The sequence below is a fragment of the Podarcis erhardii genome, assembly GCF_964252035.2.
Source record: "Podarcis erhardii genome assembly, chromosome: 9".
NCBI classification, from domain to species: Eukaryota; Metazoa; Chordata; class Lepidosauria; order Squamata; family Lacertidae; genus Podarcis; species Podarcis erhardii.
This window is the reverse complement of record NC_138512.1, coordinates 42,986,361-43,009,577: the sequence shown is the minus strand read 5'-3', so window position 1 is coordinate 43,009,577 and position 23,217 is coordinate 42,986,361. Positions and strand designations below refer to the sequence as shown.

The window sequence follows — 23,217 nt, the reverse complement described above, 5'->3', positions numbered from 1 at the left end:
ATAAACATCAAGGTGAAGTTGACATGTTTACTTTCAAAGCAGGAGACCATTATCCAGGCACAACATCAAAATCTATTGTAATTATTGCTACTGAACCAAGAATGAACTTCCCTGATTTACAAAAATAATAATATTGTCATGTAATTAGAATAATATTCTTGGAAAAATAACCTACAAGACCAGAAGAAGAACAGTGGTATGGCAAAATGACAAATGATCAAAATAAATCTGTCAAGCAACATAGCCTGATTAATTAAAACTAACGAAAAGAGAGACCTGACTTTGGATGCATCTTGGATGAAAAAGGCAAATGCCCTACTAGATTTGGGGGAAATAAAACCACCCACAACAGGGCCTTTTAAGACTTTACTGGGCACACATGAAAGAAAGAAAGAAAGAAAGAAAGAAAGAAAGAAAGAAAGAAAGAAAGAAAGAAAGAAAGAAAGAAAGAATCACAATTTCCTGTCTTTGGAATTTTTCTAAATGCTTTCCCTTCAATGTTTATGATATCTAGGAAGGAAAAGCAGATACTTTATTGTACAGAGAACCTCACCAAAGCATTGTACAAGGACAAAATGTGGTACGGTGCTTCAGATGCAGTGAGCGTCTCTGGGTATGCCTGCAGGTCCTATTTACTGATGTGCTTTTTCCGTGCAAAATGATTGCCAGAAGTCCACACAAAGCACACATTCAGCCTAGCCTAATCTCCTTGCCTGCAGATTGGTATGATCATGGAGTGGCTCTGCCAGCACCTGAACAGCAATGGACACAACAGTTCTCTAATCTTATCTCTCTCTCTCCCTAGATCTATCATAATGAACTGTGCTTCTGGCCCTAATTCCTTACCTTTTGTCTAGAAATCATCCAAGACTTTATTGTTGGTACCAACACGCTACCGAGGAGAATCTGAGCCGGGTGATAGATAAGTAAAGGGACTGAGATTAAGGATAGGTGTTCGTAGCCTTCAAATACTATCTTCAGCATTGGTATTCCTGTGGACAGAAAGACAGCTAAATTTAGGACTACTTTGATTGATGTATTTTCTTTGTTGGGGATCACAGGAAAGCATTATACTTTTTGTAACATTTCACTAAGATTTCAAAAAAGAAAACAAACGAAAAAAGATAGTTCAGAAGACACAGATGTAGTAGGAGGCAGAAAAACTAATTCTGCAGTGAAGAAAAGCCCCTTTTCCTTTTGGCAAAAAGGAACGAGACAGAATGCTGGAGAGACTCCAAGAACAAATCTCCCCTCCATTCGAAAGCGGCATTCTCTCAGCCAGAGGCTGAATGCAAATTTCTAACCTGCTAGAGGCCAACTGTACAAAATATTGGGGGGTGACCTAGATTCCCCCACCCTCTTGCTTTCCTTTATCTCAATGCCAAATTGCTTACCTTCTCCCCCATTTATGATATCCCTCACTGTCGCTGAGCCTACTCTCTTTTTCACAAACAAATATGTTCTCTTTGCAGTGAAAGGGGAACATTTGCACCTTGGAATGGAAAAGGAATCCTTACCGCTTTGCCCAGGACATTTCAGACAACTGGTGCATCAAAAGGAATGACTGATTGTTTACCTAGCAGTGCCTTGAATTGGGGTGGTTGGGTCTATAAGAGGCCTCCAGGTTGCATATTATTGCTATATTCCCGGAATGTTAGAAAGCGTGTATGTGTGTGTATAATACAGTTACAGGAATGTTAGAAAGCAAGCAAGCAAGCAAGCAAGCAAGCAAGCAAGCAACAAACAAACAAACAAACAAACAAACAAACAAACAAACTACACAGTTATAACAGCACAATGTCTACTCAAGAGGCAAGTCCCATAGAGTTGAATAGGGCTTACTCCTGGGTATGTGGGTAAAGGATTGTGGCTCAAAACCCTTTTGGAAATCAAGCCCAATGTAGTGCCATTAAATCCTACAAAGTTTTGAATGAAGAAAAGAAACTACATGAGGATGTGCACGCTTGTTTGATTTTTGGTCTTTTGTCTGAGAAGGGATGCTGGATTCTTTGAACAACATTACAAACAAGGAAACAAAGCCTATTGTAAATCCCAGGCCACTCTTGGATATTTCAGTCCACAGCGTTTGTTAATGTAACTATGGAACAGGAGCAGTGATTCAAACGACAGTGACAGGAGCAGGTGCCACTATAACAAAAATAGCAAAGAACTGCTGAGAAATTTAAATCTTTAAGACGGGTAGCAAAGAACAAAAGGTGCTATGCTTAAAAGGATTTGGTTATCTTTATTTTCATCTGTCCACTCCAGTTTCTTTCATCACTTATAGTACATAAATTCTGATGTAATGGAATACGATAGGAACACCAACATTAGATCTCTTTAGTATAAAGTTGTGCAGCATCTCGGCACACACAAATATATATATTTAAAAACATAGCAAATCCAGCTACTTTTCTAAAATGTTCAAAAAGTTAAGCATAGCTTTTTAAAAAGTGAATTTCAGAAAAATGGTTCACATTGTTACATTAGTCTTCCCATAGATGCACCAGTTCCTGTGTTTGATGGCTGCTTTCAGTCTGTTGTTTTTTTAAAGGGGAAACATTTGAAATTATTATTCAAACCTGATTTGTAAGGAATGGAAAACAAGTGTTAACAATTTTACTCCTGCTGTTCATGGACCCGAAGGAAACAAATGAGAACCAAAATTCAGGATCCTGCCAGGAACTTTGCTACTACCCTCCCATCCCTCCACCCATCCTGCCAATTTCTGAAAGTGAAATCAGGAGGGGGATGAAACCAAGACTGTTTCCACACTAGGGCATTGAAACTCTTATCCATTTCCTTGTTCCATGTTCAGTGGGTTTTACTCCCAGGTCAGGAGCATTGCTAGGGAGTGAGCCAGAGGACTTGAGTCCTGGGCCTTTTGTGCCTTCTCCCATCATTGGAAGTCTCCTGATGCTTTACTATGTAAGGCATGTCTGGAATACCACTTTGTCGGATTGCTTGAAGTGATACAGATAGCGGACCAACCAATTCAGAACCCTGCTGGGCTCTTGCTGGCAAAATGGAGGAGAGCTCTTCCACTCCTCTCCCATGATTTTTCTTAACTACTGAAAACACTGGGAGGGAAATCAAAGGGTCTCTAGGATGGACTGAGTTCACCACCTTGTTTGGGGGCATGTAAGGGGACTGAGGTGTTGGGTCCTTTGGATAAAGCCATTTCTCAGGTTCACACCCAGCATGTACCCAAATCTCCCATGGTTTGGTCCTACCAACAGTGGAAATCTGATATTGGTATGGAAAGGGCTGTGGAAGTTTCTCTGACAATAGGGAGGAGACCTCCAAATACAGGTCTCACTCTCCAAGGATAGGACTTCCTATGTCCATAGGACATTCTCATGGTTAGGAAACACAAAAATGAACTGGAGCAATCTGGTCTCTTGAATGATCAAAGCAATTCAGAACATAGGACCACAAGTCATGAAGCACAAAATTGCTCTAATGGGGAGAGAAAGAAGATGGAAAGAAACAATTTTCCAAGAGTACCTTCCATCCCTTAGTAAGTAAGATACAGCTTTCTACTCTTACATTATCATAAGGGATAGCCTGCCTTTCCCTATTTTGCTTCTTTGGCCCACCCCCTCTTCCTGAGGCCATATTTTAATTACCATAACAAGACACTGTTCTGTCTCCTAGGGTCTGAGTACTTATGTACTGAGACACAGTACACAAAGTATTTAAGAACAGCCCTGATAAGTCTTTAGACCCCTGTCACTCTGTGAAAAAGCAAATTTCCTATACGTGCAGCATCTGAATTCCCCTCCAATATCACAGGCTAACCCCAAAGCAAGCAGGGCTACTCTTCAAACTAGTAGTCAACTCAAGCAGGAGGGTCTACCCCTATGGTGGTAGCATGTAACTTCATACTTTCCTTAGTCTCTTGCCTCTTAATGATTGTGAATCTTTTACATTTAAACAACCCCCTCCCTGAAATACGGCATTTGTACTTCACATTTTCACAGCCACTACACACACACACACACACACACACACACACACAGTATTTTTAAAAAACTTGCAGGATAGGAAAGTATTTCCACATAAATTTAAATATGACTCTCTTTCTATCCCGCTATCACTGCAACCACAGAAATGAAGCAAATAAATTTTAATGCTCCAAGGTACTGATTCTGTGTCACCATGGTTGACAGGATCCATGCAAGCTTCAGGAGATGGCATTTGACTTTATGGAAGTGAGCACTCTGCACGCATTTACAATTTTACAGGGACTTTAAGCTGTCATGCTGAAAAATGTTTATAAAACATTAATCAAAAATGCCTTTTTAATACAATGCATTGTCTGAAAGATGTTAGCAGGCACATATTGTAAATGGATTCTTTTTTTCTGACTAAAGTAATTTCTACCAAAAGCATTTCCCCCTCTGCTGTACAAGTACACAGCGAGGATAGATAAAGAGCACTTTCTCAGCACATTACTACCTGATCCAAACACTTGGGAAATCACTAATGTACAGCACGCCATATTTCCATGTCACACATGACACATTTGTCTAAAATTACCCAACAGAGTTTGACATTGCAGCCTATTCCTTCGCTGAGCTTTCAACTGACATCTGCCAAGCAAGAACTTCAAGTAAGAGCTTTTTTTCCCTTTAACAAGGAACCAAGAGTTTTCTTTTATCCTATACCCAGGATGGAAAGGATAAAAAAGTAAGAGTGGGAGCTCAGGTCTCCCACCCCCCGTTTTAATATGTTTATTTTATGCTCCTTGAATCTCTGTGCTTTCCTCAGAGTAGCATTTGTCACTTGCTGCTTGGCACTGCTATGATTTGAGAGAACTTCTCTTTGTTACTACCGAAATATTAGTTATCCTTCACACAAGTCACGCATCCCCCCAAATTTGCTAGATGTTGCTCTTTCTTACTCCAGCATTTAGATTTCTTTTCCCTATGCAGATCCAAACCAACAATTCATTTTAGAAGTCTCTCACACATCCAATCATTTATGTACACATGTAAGTACACAGAGATATTTTACTTACAGATTGGGCATTACAGAAAAATATAAGGTATGTTCATGTAACACGGATGTACTGAGGGAGGAAAATCCTTCTGTACAATAGCCTGTGACCCTTACCCCACTTAGAAATAATATTGCTGCAGGCACAGAAAAAGAAAAACAACTTATTGAATAATGTTTCCCCCCCCCCTTTCCTGCACAATCTAGGCTTCATAGCAGTAAAAAGTGTCACTTGTTTATACAGACTTACACATGATTGTAGTGAACCACAAGCCTTTTAGAAAACTGGAACTCCAAACAAAAATTAGAAGTTATTTGGCTGCACTAACCAATTTGTTTCACACACACTTAACACTGGGATCAAACTGAGGAGGAATGAAAAGGAAGAAGTTCAATGTAGTGTCTTCTAAAAAAGCACAAGTCTTTTGCATTCCCTTTCCCTGAAGGGGTAGCCAATGAGATGCTCTCCAGATGTTGCTGGACAACCAGCCTCATCATTCCTGACCACTGGTCATGCTGGCCAATGGGAGTTGTGATCCAAAGTATCTGGCAGACACCAGATTGGGGAAGGCTAGTCTAAGTGCTATACAGTGGTGCCCCGCAAGACGAATGCCTTGCAAGACAAATTTCCCTATGGGCTTGCTTCGCAAAACGAAACGTCTTGCGAGTTCTTGCGAGTTTTTTTCCTTTTTCTTAAAGCCGCTAAGCCGCTAATAGCTGTGCTTCGCAAGACGAAAAAACCGCTAGACGAAGAGACTCGCGGAACGGATTAATTTTGTCTTGCGAGGCACCACTGTAGAGTGGATCCCACAATGATGGCCACACTAACTACAATGGTTGAGGATAAAAAGCCATGCTGCTCTTTCTGGGTCATGCTACAGCTTAGTTATGTTACAGACTGAAGTGTGTCTGTGAAAACACCCTCAGACGAAATAATTTGTCTATGTAATTGACATTTGAGTCTACTTTGCCTTATGATTCATCCCAGGCGGCTAGGCAAAGTTGAACTGTGGGAATGTGCATTTACAGAGGCACTATTAACAATCTCTCTATAATCTGGGGTGTCTCAAAAAGCAACGCAGCAAAGTCCCCTAAGTGTATTTCCATCAATACTAGCCACTAGTGTACATTTATGGGTGACTGCATCAAAACCCATCAATAGATCAGTAAGTATTAATGAGAGAATTTGTTGATGGCTGGAAGGTAGCCATCCATCAATGCGGCATAAACTGCCTTATATGATGATGTTTCATTGAAGTGTTTGTGAGAAATCAGAGTCAACTAGGATTATTTAGGCTACAAACGTCCTGATGGATCTATGCAAAAGGAGGAGTTTTGTTTTTCGTAAGCTGTAATATAAATATTTCCTCAGTACATTTAATTTCAAAAATCAACACAGAAAGATACCAACACAAAAACCACCTCTGGAACAGTATGGGGGGGGGGCGGGGAAGCATGAAACACTTCCATTAAGGATAAAAAAATACCCCCACCCTAATATTTAATGACAGAATGTAACGGCAATTCTGAAACTCTTTCTTTGGAACTACACATTAGGAGAAAGAAGTATATGAAAACAGGATCAGGCTCCCATGTCCTGATGTCATCACATTGAATTTTTTGCTTTAGCCACTAGTGGCTGATGCAGAGTGAGACTGGGGAAAACGTGCAACATGACAAGGAAACAAACAAGTTTCCTTAAACGTAGAGTGGACAGGGAAAAGACAACATGGGAGAATACTATTGTTGGAAGAAATCCAAGTTTCACCAAAGGTTTGTTTCTGTCCTGAGATAGAACTCTAGTGGGCTGAGTATACTGTGAAGAACACGAAGCCTGGGATTCAGAGCGGGGGTGTGTGTGTGTGTCCTTTTGTTTTTTGTTTGCCAGAGAGCACGATTCACCTTTGCCCAACCCTCTAGGGGCTGAATGCCAGTAGCAGATGTGGCTAAAAGTGAGTGCCGCCCACACTCACTCTTGTGTGCACTCACAAGTACCCCATACACATGCAGAACAAATCCAAGTGCAAGGCAGAGGACTCACATACAGAGTTACACAGCTCTCTGCCTCACATTGTCTGAGCAGATCATCTGAGGAAGAGGGTTTTCACCCCTCCCTGCCCATCAAATGGTAAATCTGATGAGAATGGAGGAGGGGTTTTAAACTGTCATCAAGGCACTAGGGCTGGACTAAGTTGATTAAAGCAGAGCTGTGTTTACTATTAAGTTCATTTTCTTTTTGTCACCACCATCAAAATCAGTGGGATTTTGTGAGGGCCAGAAAAAATTGCAGGGGGCGGCGGTGGCGAGGAGGCCAGTGATTATACACATACACACTTCTAAAGATTTTTTTTTCCCTACTGGTTGAAAGATAATCACATTTTCTTTCCCCATGGCTTTTTGTATAAGAGAAAATTTCCTTGTTAAGTTTCTTTTGTTTTCTTTTTCTGTTAGGGAAGAAATGCTTTTCTGTAAATGAATGAGTGAAAGAAATAGCTTTTTTTTATTTTGCTGATCTTCCTTCTCAAAGTTTTTGCATGAGAAACTTGATAGTATCATGTGCATAGAAAGACTCTCTGTAGGAAGTAATGATTCTGAATCCCAGATTAACTGCAAGGCCTTCATAACACTTGGGGAAAACAAGGGAAAGATGTACATTGTTCTAAGCGTGTTTCTCACTAACAATAGGTTCAGGTCACTGGTTCACAATGTTCACATTGCCACAAAAAGGATGCTCAATATAAAAGGAAAAAGGAAAGAAAAGCAGTAGAAAGAGGGGAAAGTTTAGAACTTCTTGGTGCTGTTTTCTTTTAAAGTAAATGAAAATATGAAAAGGATACAAGTGTTCGATCTATTCCTTGTTTTTTTCCAGTGGGTTTGCACAGCTTGGAAATGATGTTTAATGGATGGTCTGAGCACTCTCTCCAGATGCTAACGATGAAACATTTAATGCCAACATCTGAAGATGCCAGCCTCAGATTCAAAAACACCTACACCTGTCTGACTGTGTTGTAGTAGCAATTAGTTAACAGAGAATTAAAAAATGAATCAAGTCACGACGAGATTGATTTTAAAAGTTGTGTGGGCCATAAAATGGGACAACAGTACATGTGCTATGAGTGGTAGCTTATCGTGGTTTAGTACCACTCAGATGGTGACTGCCTTAGTTAATATTAAGTGACTGCGCACACAGGCAGTGCCCTCATTTCTTACACAAGCACAGCTCTGGCTTCATTGCTAACAGCCAAACTTTCCAGCTGTTTGAACCATTATGTTAGCGACTGAAGAACTCGGTATATATAGAATAAGACATGAATTCAAATACTATATGGTTAAATGACAGTACACAGAAAATATACATCTTAGAAACAGAGAACTAAAACACCATCGGTTTCCTCCTCATGAGATACAACTCTCACTCCCCAACAAAACTTCTATGGGATTGAGTTATACACCCTTGAAACTTTTATCTCCAGTAATATGTTTATTTCAGTAATTTTACACAATTTGAGGTAGCTCAAGAAATAAAATGACATGAAAGGCAAACTTTTACATCAGTTACGCAGAAAATAAAAATTCATCCCAACTGCTTATCAATTGATTATATATCTTATGTTACAAATATCATAAATGTTCCAAATGGGTTTTACATTGTTATTTAATTTGAATACTTATAATCCTTCCTGTTTGGCAACACAATATAGATAAAAATCAGAACGTATCAGGCACTTTCTTTTTTTTAATGAGTTAAGGTTTTAGACCATATGTGAGACTTTAGGGAAAGATGCATTCACATATATGTCACCGGACAACAAACAAGCTCAAAAAAGAATAAATGAATGTTGTTGAATCAATCAGCCTTGGTTGGGTTTTTTTTTTGGGGGGGGAGGGGGATCCTTACTCCAGTTGCAATCCAGAACAGAAGCCATTTGCTGTGGTATAGCTCTGCAGTCATCCTATATACATCACCGGAATTTCAGAGTTGCTGGCATCCATCTGTCTTGGGAGACAATGGAGGAGTGCGCCTTTGGAAGTGAAGTCAATCTGTTGAGAGAATTACAGTGCCTGCTGTGGCTGTAGAGACTGATATCAGAGACACGTTTTGTTGCAGCTGGGCCAGATGAAGGCATCTGGTTGTGCTGCTGCAGATGCACCATGGCGTTTCTTCTCTCTACACTCCTCCCAGCAGTCATTCCTCATTGCTGTGGATACACAACTTGACTGTTTGTCTCCAGGCACTGCAATTGTCTGCAAAGGATTCCCACATGGCATGTGGTTGACGTTGCCAGCCTTCATGTCTTGTTTGCAGACATCTTTGTAACACAGAGTTGGTCTGCAAATGGGACTGGTGCCTGAAGCCACTTCCTTGTAGAGTACATCCTTGGGGATCCTTCCATCTTGCGTTCTGTGGACATGTCCATGCCAGTGTAGATGCCACTGAGACAGGTGTACAAAAATGTGGGAATGTGGGCTTGAAAGAGCATATCTTTCTTTGAGTCTCTGTCCTGCCACGCCATACCCCAAATCTTTCTGATACAGCACATGTGAAAGGCATTGCTCCTGGCGGTTTTAAGTTGCCCATGATTCACTTCCTTAAAGTGGTGTACTCAACACACAAGCCTGGTCTGCCTTGCCAGTATGTTTGCCCAGCTCAGTGTCAATGGAGAAGTTGCTGGTTATGGTAGAACCCAGGCAGACAAAATTGTTTACCACCTCAAGGATGTGGTCACCAATGCTGATGGGTAGAGTGCTGGCAACATCCAAACCCTGGATGTTGGTTTTCATCAGGCTTATGGTAAGGCTGAACTCCCTGCAGGCTTGGTCAAAATGGTTGATGAGACTCTGTAGAGTTTCCTCAGAGTACACTGCCAAGTACTGGTGAAGGTGCTCTTTCAAGAACTTGGGTTCCAAGTACTTGAACAGAAACAACACTCAGAATTGGTGAAAAAGGAAAGTGGTGTCCGTTGAAAAGAAGCGTGTGTGTGTGTGTGCGTTTAGGTCCACCTGCAGTGCAGTGGGATGGCTTCCCACCTGATCCGCCTGCACTACACAGAAATGATGCTTTCAAACATCTTCAACATTTTAAAGCCTGTGTGTAGGAGACATCTGTAGCCTACACCAGTTTGGGATAAAGGAATGTTGAATCATGAGCAAACTGGGATTTCCTCGTGGGTGACCTGTCAATAATCTGCTAGGTATAATGCCATTTTTTAAAGTAGATAAATTAACTTTAACTGCACTTTGGGTGAGAGAGACAGTAATACGGTCTCCTGTATCATTATCGTTTTACATCTGGATATGAGATTTTAAAGAAGAGAGATATATTTATAAAGAGGCATGAACTTGCTGCTGTCATTGAAAAGCTGCAGTCTGGTTTTTAGTGTCTGATCCAATTAAATGTATATCTGGGAAGACACACAACCAAATAAATAATTGGAGAGGTGCAATTCTGAAATGACAATTGTTATTCATTGATCCCCCTTTTGCAAGTTGAGATTGAGAGATGTAAACTTCAAGTGAATGTGATCTCCTGGGTGAGATTCTTCAGTTCAAACACAGTAAACAACTGTTGTTCTCTGATGCACATTTTAGTATTGCTGCAGGCAAGATTTCTAAATATTAATTCAAAATCTACTACAAGCAGACTGCAGAGATGAATTGAGAACATCAGGGAGGCACTCTGGTGATGGCGTTCCTGCCCACGTCAAAGGTTTAATCCAGAGAGCCTACATTCCAGGTCAAATAAATAACAAATTCCGCCAATTAGGAGGTATCATCCCATATGTTCATAGGTGGGGGGGGGGAGGCAATTAATTAATGTGTCCAATATCACACAGTTTACTCACATAAAGTCAGTCTCCCATATAACCATTTCTCTTTATTATTTACTCTTAAATTTTCCCTCACTTCATTCACTGCTTATAGCTGTATACTGTTGTAGCACCTATAACAGTGATTAATCCAGCAAGCTAAGAAATACTAGTTTGCGAAGACAAGCTTTACTCCTGGAATAAAGTGCACCCCAGTTATCCTTTGGAAGACTGCAAGGGATCTGGGGGGGCATCCCAATCTAATCACCCACTGCTTCAGTGATACCCCTAAAACTACTGCCCAGAGCAACAAGCTTGGATTGATTGTGCACACAGACCAGCCAGCATCTAGCTGGAATGCATCTAACCGGAATGACGAGCTAACTTTTCTTCCCTCTTTGCACTAGGCAAGGAGCAAGTAAAGTGAGGACAGCAATAAAAAGATGTGTGACCCTGACTAGTGTTAGCATAAGCACAGAACAACACGGTGCTGAGAAAGTTGACAAGTTGGAACAACAGTGATTTCACACTTGGAGAGGTAGGGAGACCTCTTTGATACCCACTCTAGGTTTCTGTAAATGAATGGGTTATTCACCATGCCTATCCTCAAATTAGGCCATGATTCAATAAAGATAAAATTGCAAGTGTTTCTGAGACTACAACAACCAACTCCATTTAATCTGTGCAAAGTAATATAATCTTATTGTCTATTCATATAAGGAAGCCCCTTAAATCCATGCTAGGAGAAAAACTTCTTTGCAATTCTTCAGACACATTAGGTTGTTCTATTAGCCAAATCAGAAAGCTCAGGCAAAGCTCATAACATGATACTTATTGATATTTTGCTGATCATATATATTCAACATGAGAACCATGATTATTCCTGGTATTAAAACTAAAATGTTTGGGTACAATCCAGCATTAGTTAAACACTCTCAAGTCTCACCTATTTCAATTATTTTTAAAAAGCTAAATACACGAATAACCATGTAACCATGCCATTATTTCTAGTATTTATACACCGCAGGGCCGAACACTGTAATGAATGGTAGCTTTAAAATGGGTTTTCCATCCTCTGAATTTCTGGGTAATCTGCTGTACTCATTGTGAACTGGCAACTTGTAGCAGGCAGTTTCATCTCTATGGTATAAGCAAATTAACTTCTCCAAAGCACTGGGGCTGCACATCAACTGCAGGCAACAAAGCCTGCAGTATTGTTCTAGATGAACCATCCTGATAGTTGCGGTACTTCCTCTAGGCCTCCCTTCTCCCGCAGAATTAACCCCAGGGAATGACATCATGTCAGGGTTTCCAGATGGATTATGTGAAGCCATAGCTCAATGTCATTTTCAATAGCCAAGCTTATAATTAAAGGTCAAATAGTCACTTCATCTGCAATCAATCAATAGAAGAAGTACTAATACTAAGCACTAATCAATCAATGGCAAATACACTAATAAAAGCCATGCATCAAATGTCTTGTGTTTCATGTGCTTGCATGTACTAGGCATGCATGTTCCAAAGAGGCAGGGAGAGAAAGAACTAAATGAGAGCAAATATGCCTGAGGGAATTCTCAGGTGCCACATTTATCTTCACTAGTGAGATTTTATATCCCTAATTATCTAGTTAAACAAAATACAAATAAAAGTGATGTCACGGCAGAAATTATGCATTCTTGTTAAAAAGAATGAGCGGAGTTCAGTTTCTATCAAAGCTGATGTTATTAGATGAAATATACCAAGGAGCAATGTAAGAGGACTGTATGTTTTTTTGTGTGTGCGTGTGTTTTGATCCATACAAATTCAACCTATGCACCCTGTGCCTTGAGGAAATGCAGGTACATCAACTGTTCTGTCTACAGAAGGAAACCCAACATAGGGGAGGGAACTGTGCTTGTCTCAGTGTTGAGTGAGAGCTTCTTCATGGATCCAAGCAGAGGAAGTGGCAGATGGCCTCCTGAGCATGCCGCATGTGGGAATTAGTTGGTTTCATAATATGGTGTGGGAGAAGTGCCTTACAAGAGTCTTCTCATGCTTCTCTTATTACCACTTCTAAGGCTTCAAAGCTGTCATCTTTCCTCCTCCTCTGCTGGTGCTATGCTGCACTCCCCAGGGAATGGACGCAAGGCACCCTGTGGAGGCTTCACATGCCAGAATGTGAAAAATCAGTTTAAGCTCCAAGTGAAATGGCTTTTGTTGCAGGAGGCCCCTAAGTGCTCTTGTTTGCTTAGTGGTGCTGGAGTTTTGAAGGCAGATAAAAACATCCTCACAGCGGACTTAAAAGAAGGCCCTGAAGTTCACTGGTGCCCTTAAATATTCAAACACAAGTGTTAAAAACAGAATCTTGCTTCTCTCCTAAATCTGTTCAGGTAAATTACAGTGGAACACCACAACAGACAAGTTGTCATTCGTTATGAAGTCGGCAGCAAAAGTCTTGTTGGTTTCCTGGGTAGAAAGATCTGGCCTTGGGAACAGACGATAGTAGATTAACTTAATTACTATTCCAGAACAATGTGACTTTAGACAAAGCATCACTCCCATGTTGTCAGGGGCCTCAATCCAGAGATTCCATTTATACTCCCCCCCCCTCAACTGCAGCATCTTGTCCCATTGCGTCCCCTGAAACCTCAGAAAACACACCACAAACAAATCTGCTCTAAAAAGCTGGCAGATTAAACATGCTTTCACAATTATTCCAAAGCTTCCTGACTAGGACCTCTGGTAAATTCTATGACAAAAAATTAGTTTTCTAAATATAGAGAATTTTAGATCAGAGTACAGTACTTAGGAAATTTGTAACACAGAAATCTACCTTTTTCGGATCAACAATAAATCCCAGCTGGCAACCAAGGGACCCACTTTTATTTCTTAGCCACTAGAATCCATCTTTCTTCTTCTCTTCTCTCTCCTCAGTCTTTCTCCTATTACTTTCTTCTATTTTCACTTCTCTTAAAAAATGTAATTAAACAAGGAAATTTGTAGAGAAGCTGCTGGTGCAATCCATCTTATGTCAGTAACCGCATGCTTATTCAGGAGCTCTCAGCCCATAATGGCGTCTAAAGACAATGGCAGACATTCACCTCTTCTGTCTCTTACTCTGCAATAGTGGTTTCAGCTAGCATAACCACCTGATCAGCTGATACTTCCAGTGAGGTAAAAACTCAAATCACTTAGCTGGTGCAAGACTTTTGCTGTTCATGGACAAGATCTCTTTAAAAATTTTTTAAATATTTTCTATAGTAAAAAGGCAGCATACAGGGATCAAAATGAACAAGGCACAAGTTAAAAAATCTGCAGCAGAAGGGGGGGAAATCAATATTAAAACCAAAACAACTTAAAGGATACTTCAACATTATTAAAAGTCCAAAAACAACAAAAGGGGAAGAAATGAGGTTGTTGGGTCTTCCCAGGAAGGCCATTCAGACATACTGGAATCACCACTGAAAAGGCTTGTCCTTTGCATCTGCCCTCCTTCTGGCAACTCCTGCAGCCAAGCTGGTGCCAAATGTATTGCTTTCCTTTCCTCTGGATCACATCAGTGAGGCCGAAAAGGGGTGGGTGTCCTTGTCGTCTGAGCAGCCCAGGACCTCCTTACATGATGGCCAGGCTTGCGCCCTGGGGGTGTCACTTTAGAGCTGCTAACGCAGTTTGACTTCACTCCTGGAGGTGCACTCATCTCTCAAGACAAGACGGATGCCAACAACAACAACAACAACAACTGCTTTATCATTATTGCTACAAAGCATACTAATTGCTTTTGCTTTGGAAAGTAGAAACTCACAAGTGTTCCTCCGTGGTCTCTCTTGAGTAGAAAATCTGGTGCTTGTTGTAAATGTTCACCCCTTTTCATAGCTTTTCGATACAGACCCCTTTGTCTTGCTGATAGCTCTCTAGCCTTCCTTCTTTATAAGTTCATTTGGAAATTATTTAGGCCCTAACAACTACCAAATGTAGATACTAAAACACAACCAATTTCTCTTTTTCTACTTGATATAGGGCTCCCTATACATGCAATGTGTCCAAGAACACAGTATATGATGATGATCATGATACTGGCCACCCATATTATCCACCTCTTCTTTTTTTCTTCTTCAAGTGATGCATCCATATGATTCACAGAAAGTGGAAGTGGTTTTTTAGAATGCCACATTTCCACCTATAGCACTGGATGTCTTAACACCGAGGAGTTTGCTGTAAATTTAACGTAGGACTTACTGTGGGTTAGGAAACAACAGTGAGAGAGATTGCAAAGTGCCTAGCAATGGTTCCATCTCAAAACCAATTGATTTAATTAATGCAATACATTGGAGTTGTGTGCTAACAAGGCCAGAAAGGTGGATAGATATTTGGGGATCTTTCCTATATCAGCACATGTAGTCGACAGATGAGTCTTATGGAACAAATACACCATCCCAAAAAGGTCCACATTGAGTGATCTTGACATGTAGGTCTGAAAGAAACTGAAGCCCTCTTTGACGCCAACATAAGAATAAATTGGGTGCATTTGCAAATATTTTCCCTAGGGCTACCGCTCTCTATTTAAATTGCTGGGTAAACTTTTCGTCAGCTTCCCGGAACACTGACTTGTGGTTATATTTGGAGAAAATGCCAAATATTAATTACCGTATAATGAGGTGTTCTTTCCAATTGAAAAGGGCTGATAGACAGTGGTGTACTTCTAAGTGCCATGTTTTTGCATATGGAATCTCCAAGGGCGCTTCCAATGGCAATTTTAAAAAGTTCATTTCCAAAAATGTTTTCAGTTACCCAGCCCAAATATATATTAGGTCCCAGCTTATATGGCATATTTCTCTATTTTACATCACCATCATTTTTAGCTGCAATGAGTTAGATTGCACATGCATTTTGAAGAAAGCCCTACTGGGACTTACTTTGAAGAAAACACTCAATAGGTTTGAACGCTCATTGTACCTTTCTTGTTTTGGATATTGCAACATTGGTCTGCAACCGATAGTGGTAGAGTTATTCAAAAGCACAATAATAGAAGCTCTGCTACACATCAGTATATGCTACACATCAGTAAAGGGATCACCAAGATGGCACCAATGTGGTTAATGAGCAGAGTCAAGCAAGCTACTTGAAGAAAGAAGGCTTCCTTCAGGAAATAGAAGCATTGATGGAATGAGGGGCACCAGAAGGAACACAAACACCAGCAAAGCAATGCAAGCAGACATGTGCCCCCCAAATCTGCCACAGAGGGTTGAAGGACCTTGTGAAGCAGATTCTGGGGATGAGGAAGGGGGGAAACGAGAAGTCCCCTTTGCACAAGTGGGCATTATTGGGTGCCACCCACTGTGAGAAAGTATGGTATGACAAATATCTGTAAACTTTATATTAAAAATTCTTATTTTGATCTTCGCTAATCACCATAAATCACAGGAAAGAAATGCAATGTTCAGCAGTGTCTTCCCACTCAAAGTACAACTATATTTTAATTAAATTTATTGTACATATCTACCATAACAAATGTTATTGCAAGGGAATTTTGAGTGACTAGTAAGTCAATGATCTTTGAATACTGAATTGTAATGAATAAACACATAGTCCAGAGACTGCTTAGGATAAATACACTGATATTTGATAAAACACTGCTGTCTTTATTTATGTTTCTTTATATTGTAAATGCTTTGTGCATTACAGTTTTGAGCTATAATAATTTTGCTGTTTGACTGTGTTGTAATAACTCAGAACATAATCTGAAATGAACCACAAACTTTATCAATATTAGATTAGAGAAAGAGAACATCAAAAACAAAGAAAAAAATCACATCACTTTCTCTAAAGAAGGAACAGATTAATGGCACTGCAATACAATTACTAAATTCCCAGAGGAGAAGACTATGTTGTCTTCCTCTTAGGAAACATTTACTTGCCCATTCCAAAAGTGTTCTCATGAATGTACTAATATTAATGCTAGGCTTTTATACTACATCTTGTCATATTGCTGAACTGATAACAGAATATCAGAAAACCACTTTCATAACAAAGTGAAGTATAAGGAGCAGTGTGATTAGACTGAAAAGTTGAACTCAACCTCTAGTAAAGACTTACCCAAAGTCAGAGATTTGTGCGTAGAGCAGAAGATAATAGCCACTGTATCTGCTGGTGTGAAACCAGAATTCTTCCTAGAAAAAATGTAAGGCACTTTAAAAGTCTCTTCTACCAAACGTCTGCTCACTTTCCATACCCTATAAGTGTGTTTTTAATCTCTTTGCATTAGGTTTCATAAAATATAGTTCTAGCTACATACGCTCAGCAGCTTTTGATTTTTGCATTAAATGGAATAGTTTCTCTGTTGTTGCAAATTCTTGTCTGCATATATTCTTATCTGGAAAATGAGTGGGTTCAGGAGTGTCAACCTGGCTCCGCGACCAAAATCTGTGGGTGCCTGGCCACTTCATGGGGAATTTTGTGGGTGCTCGGGCACCCAGGGAGTTGGCACCTATGAAAGGATTCCAATTGGTTCTCATGGGACATATGTTTATCCCAGCCCAGAGTACTTTTCCACAAATGTAAAGCACCACATTACAGCTAATTTTCACCTTTCCCAAAACTGGGCACCAGTACTCTTAAAACACAGTTCTAAATAGTCTATTAGGGTGAAGCCTAAAATACTGGCATACTTTCCTTGCAGCCTTACTGAAACATTAACTGTGTGTTTGCACACAGCGTTAAATCACGGTTTAGTGTTACAAGGACAAGATGCAGTGGCACTTGGGTTTGTGCTACCCACTCCACTTCCAGTGATATCACAAGGAATTGGAAGGCTTTTCTTTCCATTCTGGAGTAACAGCAGCTTGTTGTGAGGTCTGAACCTAGGCACATGGCTTAGGGAAAGGAATGGCTGCTCATATGCAACAGGAAAATCATTATTAATTTAAATATCAAAGTATTCTTAATAAAATTCAGTCTGCATTTCTAGGAGTGTGTGTGTAGAAGGAGGGAAAACCGCAAGTGCCTGAACCACCTGTCCAAACCCCGACCCAGCTCTTGCCCATCTACTTCAGCATCCTCTTCTCATAATGGCCAACTATATGTATGTGGAAAGCTATATCTTTTTCCCTTTTAAACAGAAACAAAAACAACTTATGATTTGCATCCCAATAGGAAGGAAATAAACCACCCCAGCTCTAAGAAAGGCACAGATTACTTACTACTTTAGGGGCGTGTTAGGCGATTGGGGAAGGTGCTGAATTCAGCACCTTTTTGGCTCTGATAAAATTAGCACATCACAGATGAGTGTAAAACCAGGAAGTAGGCTCTGTTTTATATTAAATTTGTCCACCATGCACTGGGGATCATTATGAAAAAATATGGTCTGTATACAGAAGATAAATTAAAGGTGCCTAATAACTGCCTCCTGGAGGCCAATCAACCACGATGATTGTGCAGGAGATTTTCCCAGGCACTTCAAAAATTAATTGCATCACAGAAATCTTGGTAATAAAAGCCAGGTTGCATCGCAGAGCACTATGCTAATAGGGCTAGATCAGGCCTATGTTAACAAGCAAAGCGCAGGGACAGAAGGGATTCCCTCTGTGACTGCAGAGACGTAGCTCTTGGACCTTATTCAATTAGCGGCTATTAAGTAAAAAGAGAGTGTGTGAATACGTATTAGAGTAGTAATTATTCCAAACTGCAAGTGTCCAGGAAAGCCCAACACACCAATTTACCCCCTCCTCCTGAATTGTTTAATTAACTACTCCCCAGTTAGGCATTTTCTTCTCTACAGCTGCCTCCTCCACTCACCGTGCAGTTAATTGGAGCTGCAGCCAGCCAGAGACCCTCTGCTGATATTTACAGTTATTTTCCCAACAACTGCAAAGGGCTTGTTCTAAGCGATATTGGGAATGTATTGTAATGCTCGTTTTCTATTTTCTATTGAGTCAGATTGTATCATAGCAAGGTGGGGTATAAATGTTCAGACAAACAGTAACTGGAGTAGATTATCTGTCCATCCTTTGATTTCTCAGGTGCATAAGACTTTCCACACACCTGGTACAAACTTTTGAGTTTCTGACAGAAAGGACAATACTCCCCTGTTTTGCGCCCAACTTTTCTTTTTTGCCATAGAGATAACCTTTACTGCTGTAACATACCTTGTAGAGAAGAAGAAAGTTAACAGCATGAATCCCAGCTGAACTGAAAATACTGAAAGACAAATTAGTTTGATAAATGTTAAGTGCAACATGAAAAGACCCACACAAATGCGTATTTTAGATATACACCCATCTCTTCATATAAAAAATGCATATATTTTACTATTAAGAATGAGAAAATATATGCCTGCTATTCTGCTACAAGTACAAAAGTCAGATATGTACCTGTAGAACTAAACACTGTCATAATACCTTACAAAATTATCCTATTCCCCCTGTGCAAAGAATTTATATCATAGTAGGAAAAAGTAATGAAGTGCTTGGAAATGGGTCTCATACTCTGAATAAATGATCAAGAAGGCTGGTGGCTTGTTGGTTTTCAGTATGAGACTCACGTAACAGGTCAAGTTGGTTTCTTTGAGTGGGTGAACTTTTATTAATTGGAGGAATTTGATAAATGTTATTTTTTTTGACAAAAGAAATTGCTTCATATTAAATACAAAGAAGCTAAGAAATTAAAAGCCAAGAAAAGTTATGACAATTAAAAGATGAGGATATTGAAAGGAATAGTAGGAAGAACATATACATGCATATTTGTGTATGTGTGTGTGTGCAAATGACTGCAGTATTACTTATTAAATATTCATAAAGTATTTATGAATTTAAAAGTGTTAATACAGAAGTCTTCATGTGTTAGCCGCTTGCAGAGTCAACACAGATACAAAGGAGCCATGGAGCTACAGGACAACATGTCTAGCCCAATCTCAAGTTCTTCCTGACCCTTCCTACATTGAGGATAACTTCTGAAGCGCAGGGTGTGTGGGATGTGCACGCTTTCTATGAGTCTATTTCTTCCAGGATGAATAAGGACTAGAAATTTTGTAGCTTCACCAGACCGTCTCACATGGCTGCTTGCCCTTCCTTACCACCATCTTCCACTTTTGGTTTGCATTAATTTCTGAATTGTTTCCCCACATTCTGATCTCTATTTAGTAAAATGGGAACTTTTTTTTAACCAACTAAGTTACAGACAGTCCTCAGCAGAATACTTTTATTTTCTGAGCTAATTTTAATCTTTAAAAGGGTAATCCCAAGGCATGTTATTTATCATCAAATATATGGAAGAACACAAAAGACAACAAATAGTATTTACCTGAGGTTTACTCAGAGTAGACCCATTGAAAGTAATGAACATGACCAAGTTAGGCCCATTAATTTCAGTAGGTCTATTCTAAGTAAAATTTAGTGAATAGCACCTTCTCTCTCCTCAGTGAATAGCACCCTCTCTCTCCTCAGACAATTAAAAAAATGCTTACACGGGCCTTTTTGATCCAATTTATCTGACATTTTTTATTCCTGACCAAAACATATGGATTATATGGACAGGACAAAACATACTGATTGTGCAAGAAATATATTTTTTGTGCTTTATGACAGAACAATATTTTACCAACAACAGATATTTTAACATAGAATCATAGAGTTGGAAGAGACCACAAGGGCCATCGAGCCCAACCCCCTGCCAAGCAGGAAACACCATCAGAGCACTCCTGACATATGGTTGTCAAGCCTCTGCTTAAAGACCTCCAAAGAAGGAGACTCCACCACACTCCTTGGCAGCAAATTCCACTGTCGAACAGCTCTTACTGTCAGGAAGTTCTTCCTAATGTTTAGGTGGAATCTTCTTTCTTGTAGTTTGGATCCATTGCTCCGTGTCCGCTTCTCTGGAGCAGCAGAAAACAACCTTTCTCCCTCCTCTATGTGACATCCTTTTATATATTTGAACATGGCTATCATATCACTCCTTAACCTCCTCTTCTCCAGGCTAAACATGCCCAGCTCCCTTAGCCGTTCCTCATAAGGCATCGTTTCCAGGCCTTTGACCATTTTGGTTGCCCTCCTCTGGACACGTTCCAGTTTGTCAGTGTCCTTCTTGAACTGTGGTGCCCAGAACTGGACACAGTACTCCAGGTGAGGTCTGACCAGAGCAGAATACAGTGGCACTATTACTTCCCTTGATCTAGATGCTATACTCCTATTGATGCAGCCCAGAATTGCATTGGCTTTTTTAGCTGCCGCGTCACACTGTTGGCTCATGTCAAGTTTGTGGTCAACCAAGACTCCTAGATCCTTTTCACATGTACTGCTCTCAAGCCAGGTGTCACCCATCTTGTATTTGTGCCTCTCATTTTTTTGCCCAAGTGCAATACTTTACATTTCTCCCTGTTAAAATTCATCTTGTTTGTTTTGGCCCAGTTCTCTAATCTGTCAAGGTCGTTTTGAAGTGTGATCCTGTCCTCTGGGGTGTTAGCCACCCCTCCCAGTTTGGTGTCATCTGCAAATTTGATCAGGATGCCCTTGAGTCCATCATCCAAGTCGTTGATAAAGATGTTGAATAAGACCGGGCCCAAGACAGAACCCTGTGGCACCCCGCTAGTCACTCTTCTCCAGGATGAAGAGGAACCATTGATGAGCACCCTTTGGGTTCGGTCAGTCAGCCAGTTACAAATCGACTGAGTGGTAGCATAGTCAAGACCGCATTTTACCAGCTTCTTTACAAGAATATCATGGGGCACCTTGTCAAATGCCTTGCTGAAATCAAGGTAGGCTACATCCACTGTGTTCCCTTCATCTACCAGGCTTGTAATTCTGTCAAAAAACGAGATCAGGTTAGTCTGACATGACTTATTTTTCAGAAATCCATGCTGACTATTGGTGATCACAGCATTCCTTTCTAGGTGCTCACAGACTGTTTGCTTAATGATCTGCTCCAGAATCTTCCCTGGTATTGATGTCAGACTGACTGGGCGGTAATTATTTGGGTCCTCTCTTTTCCCCTTTTTGGAAATAGGGACAACATTTGCCCTCCTCCAGTCTGCCGGGACTTCGCCTGTTCTCCAGGAATTCTCAAAGATGACTGCCAGTGGTTCTGAGATCACATCTGCTAGTTCTTTTAATACTCTTGGATGCAGTTCATCTGGCCCTGGAGACTTGAATACATCTAAACTAGCCAAGTATTCTTGTACTATCTCCTTAGTTATTCTGGGCTGTGTTTCCTCTGCTGAATCATTTGCTCCAAATTCTTCAGGTCGGGCATTGTTTTCTTTATCGGAGAAGACTGAGGCAAAGAAGGCATTGAGGAGTTCAGCCCTTTCTGTGTCCCCTGTTTGCATTTCACCATCTTCTCCTCTGAGTGACCCCACTGTTTCTTTGTTTTTCCTTTTGCTACGAACATACCCATAAAAGCCTTTTTTGTTGTTTTTAACCTCTCTAGCAAGCCTGAGTTCATTATGTGCTTTAGCTTTTCTGACTTTGCGTCTACACGTGCTGGCTATTTGTTTGAATTCCTCTTTGGTGGTTTCCCCCCTTTTCCATTTTTTGTACACATCCTTTTTTAATCTTAACTCAGTTAAAAGTTCTTTAGTTAGCCACCCTGGCTTCTTTAGGCACCTTCCATGTTTCCGTCTCATTGGTATTGCCTGAAGTTGTGCTTTTACTATCTCCCTCTTAACAAACTCCCAGCCATCATGAACTCCCTTTCCTTTTAGTATTACTGTCCATGGGATCTCACCCAGCACTTCCCTAAGTTTTATGAAGTCGGCTTTCTTAAAGTCAAGAAATTGAGTCCTAGTATGCTTGGCTGCTCCTTTCCGCTGTATAGTAAACTTCAGAAGAGAATGATCACTCATGCCTAATGATCCTTCCACTTCTACCCCACTAACCAGGTCATCAACATTGGTTAGGACCAGATCTAAAATGGCTGTTCCTCTTGTTGCTTCTCCCACTTTCTGGACAACGAAGTTGTCTGAAAGGCCAGTGAGGAATCTGTTTGACCTTATGCTCTTGGCTGAGTTTGACATCCAACAAATATCCGGGTAATTGAAGTCCCCCATTACTACTATCTCCCTTCCTTTTGCATGCTTGGCCATCTGTTCCAGGAAGGCATCATCTATGTCCTCCGTTTGGCTTGGGGATCTATAGTAAACTCCCACAATGAGGTCACTGTTATTCTTCTCTCCCTTAATATTGACCCAAATGCTCTCACTTTGGCTTTGAGGTTCTAAATCTTGGATCTCTTCACAGGTATACACATCCCTGACATATAACGCCACTCCTCCTCCTTTCTTGTCTGGTCTGTTTCTCTGAAATAGATTGTATCCCTCCATTATTATATTCCAATCGTGGGACTTATCCCACCAGGTTTCAGTGATGCCTATTATGTCATATTTAGTTTGCTGTACCAAGAGCTCAAGCTCATCTTGTTTATTTCCCATGCTTTGCGCATTAGT

General features: G+C 40.4%; 1 protein-coding gene across 4 annotated transcripts in view; it reads right to left on the bottom strand.

The window, feature by feature from the left end:
- SLC10A7 (solute carrier family 10 member 7) overlaps positions 1–23,217 on the bottom strand; it is a 133,045-nt gene that overhangs the window by 5,413 nt on the left and 104,415 nt on the right. For all 4 annotated transcript variants that reach the window (XM_081875429.1, XM_081875430.1, XM_081875432.1 and 1 more), the window contains 3 exons: positions 18,929–18,980; positions 16,881–16,954; positions 847–992 (listed from right to left, as the gene is read on the bottom strand). In XM_081875429.1, the coding sequence (XP_081731555.1) occupies positions 847–992; positions 16,881–16,954; positions 18,929–18,980 (272 nt within the window). The remainder of the gene's footprint in view (positions 1–846; positions 993–16,880; positions 16,955–18,928; positions 18,981–23,217) is intronic.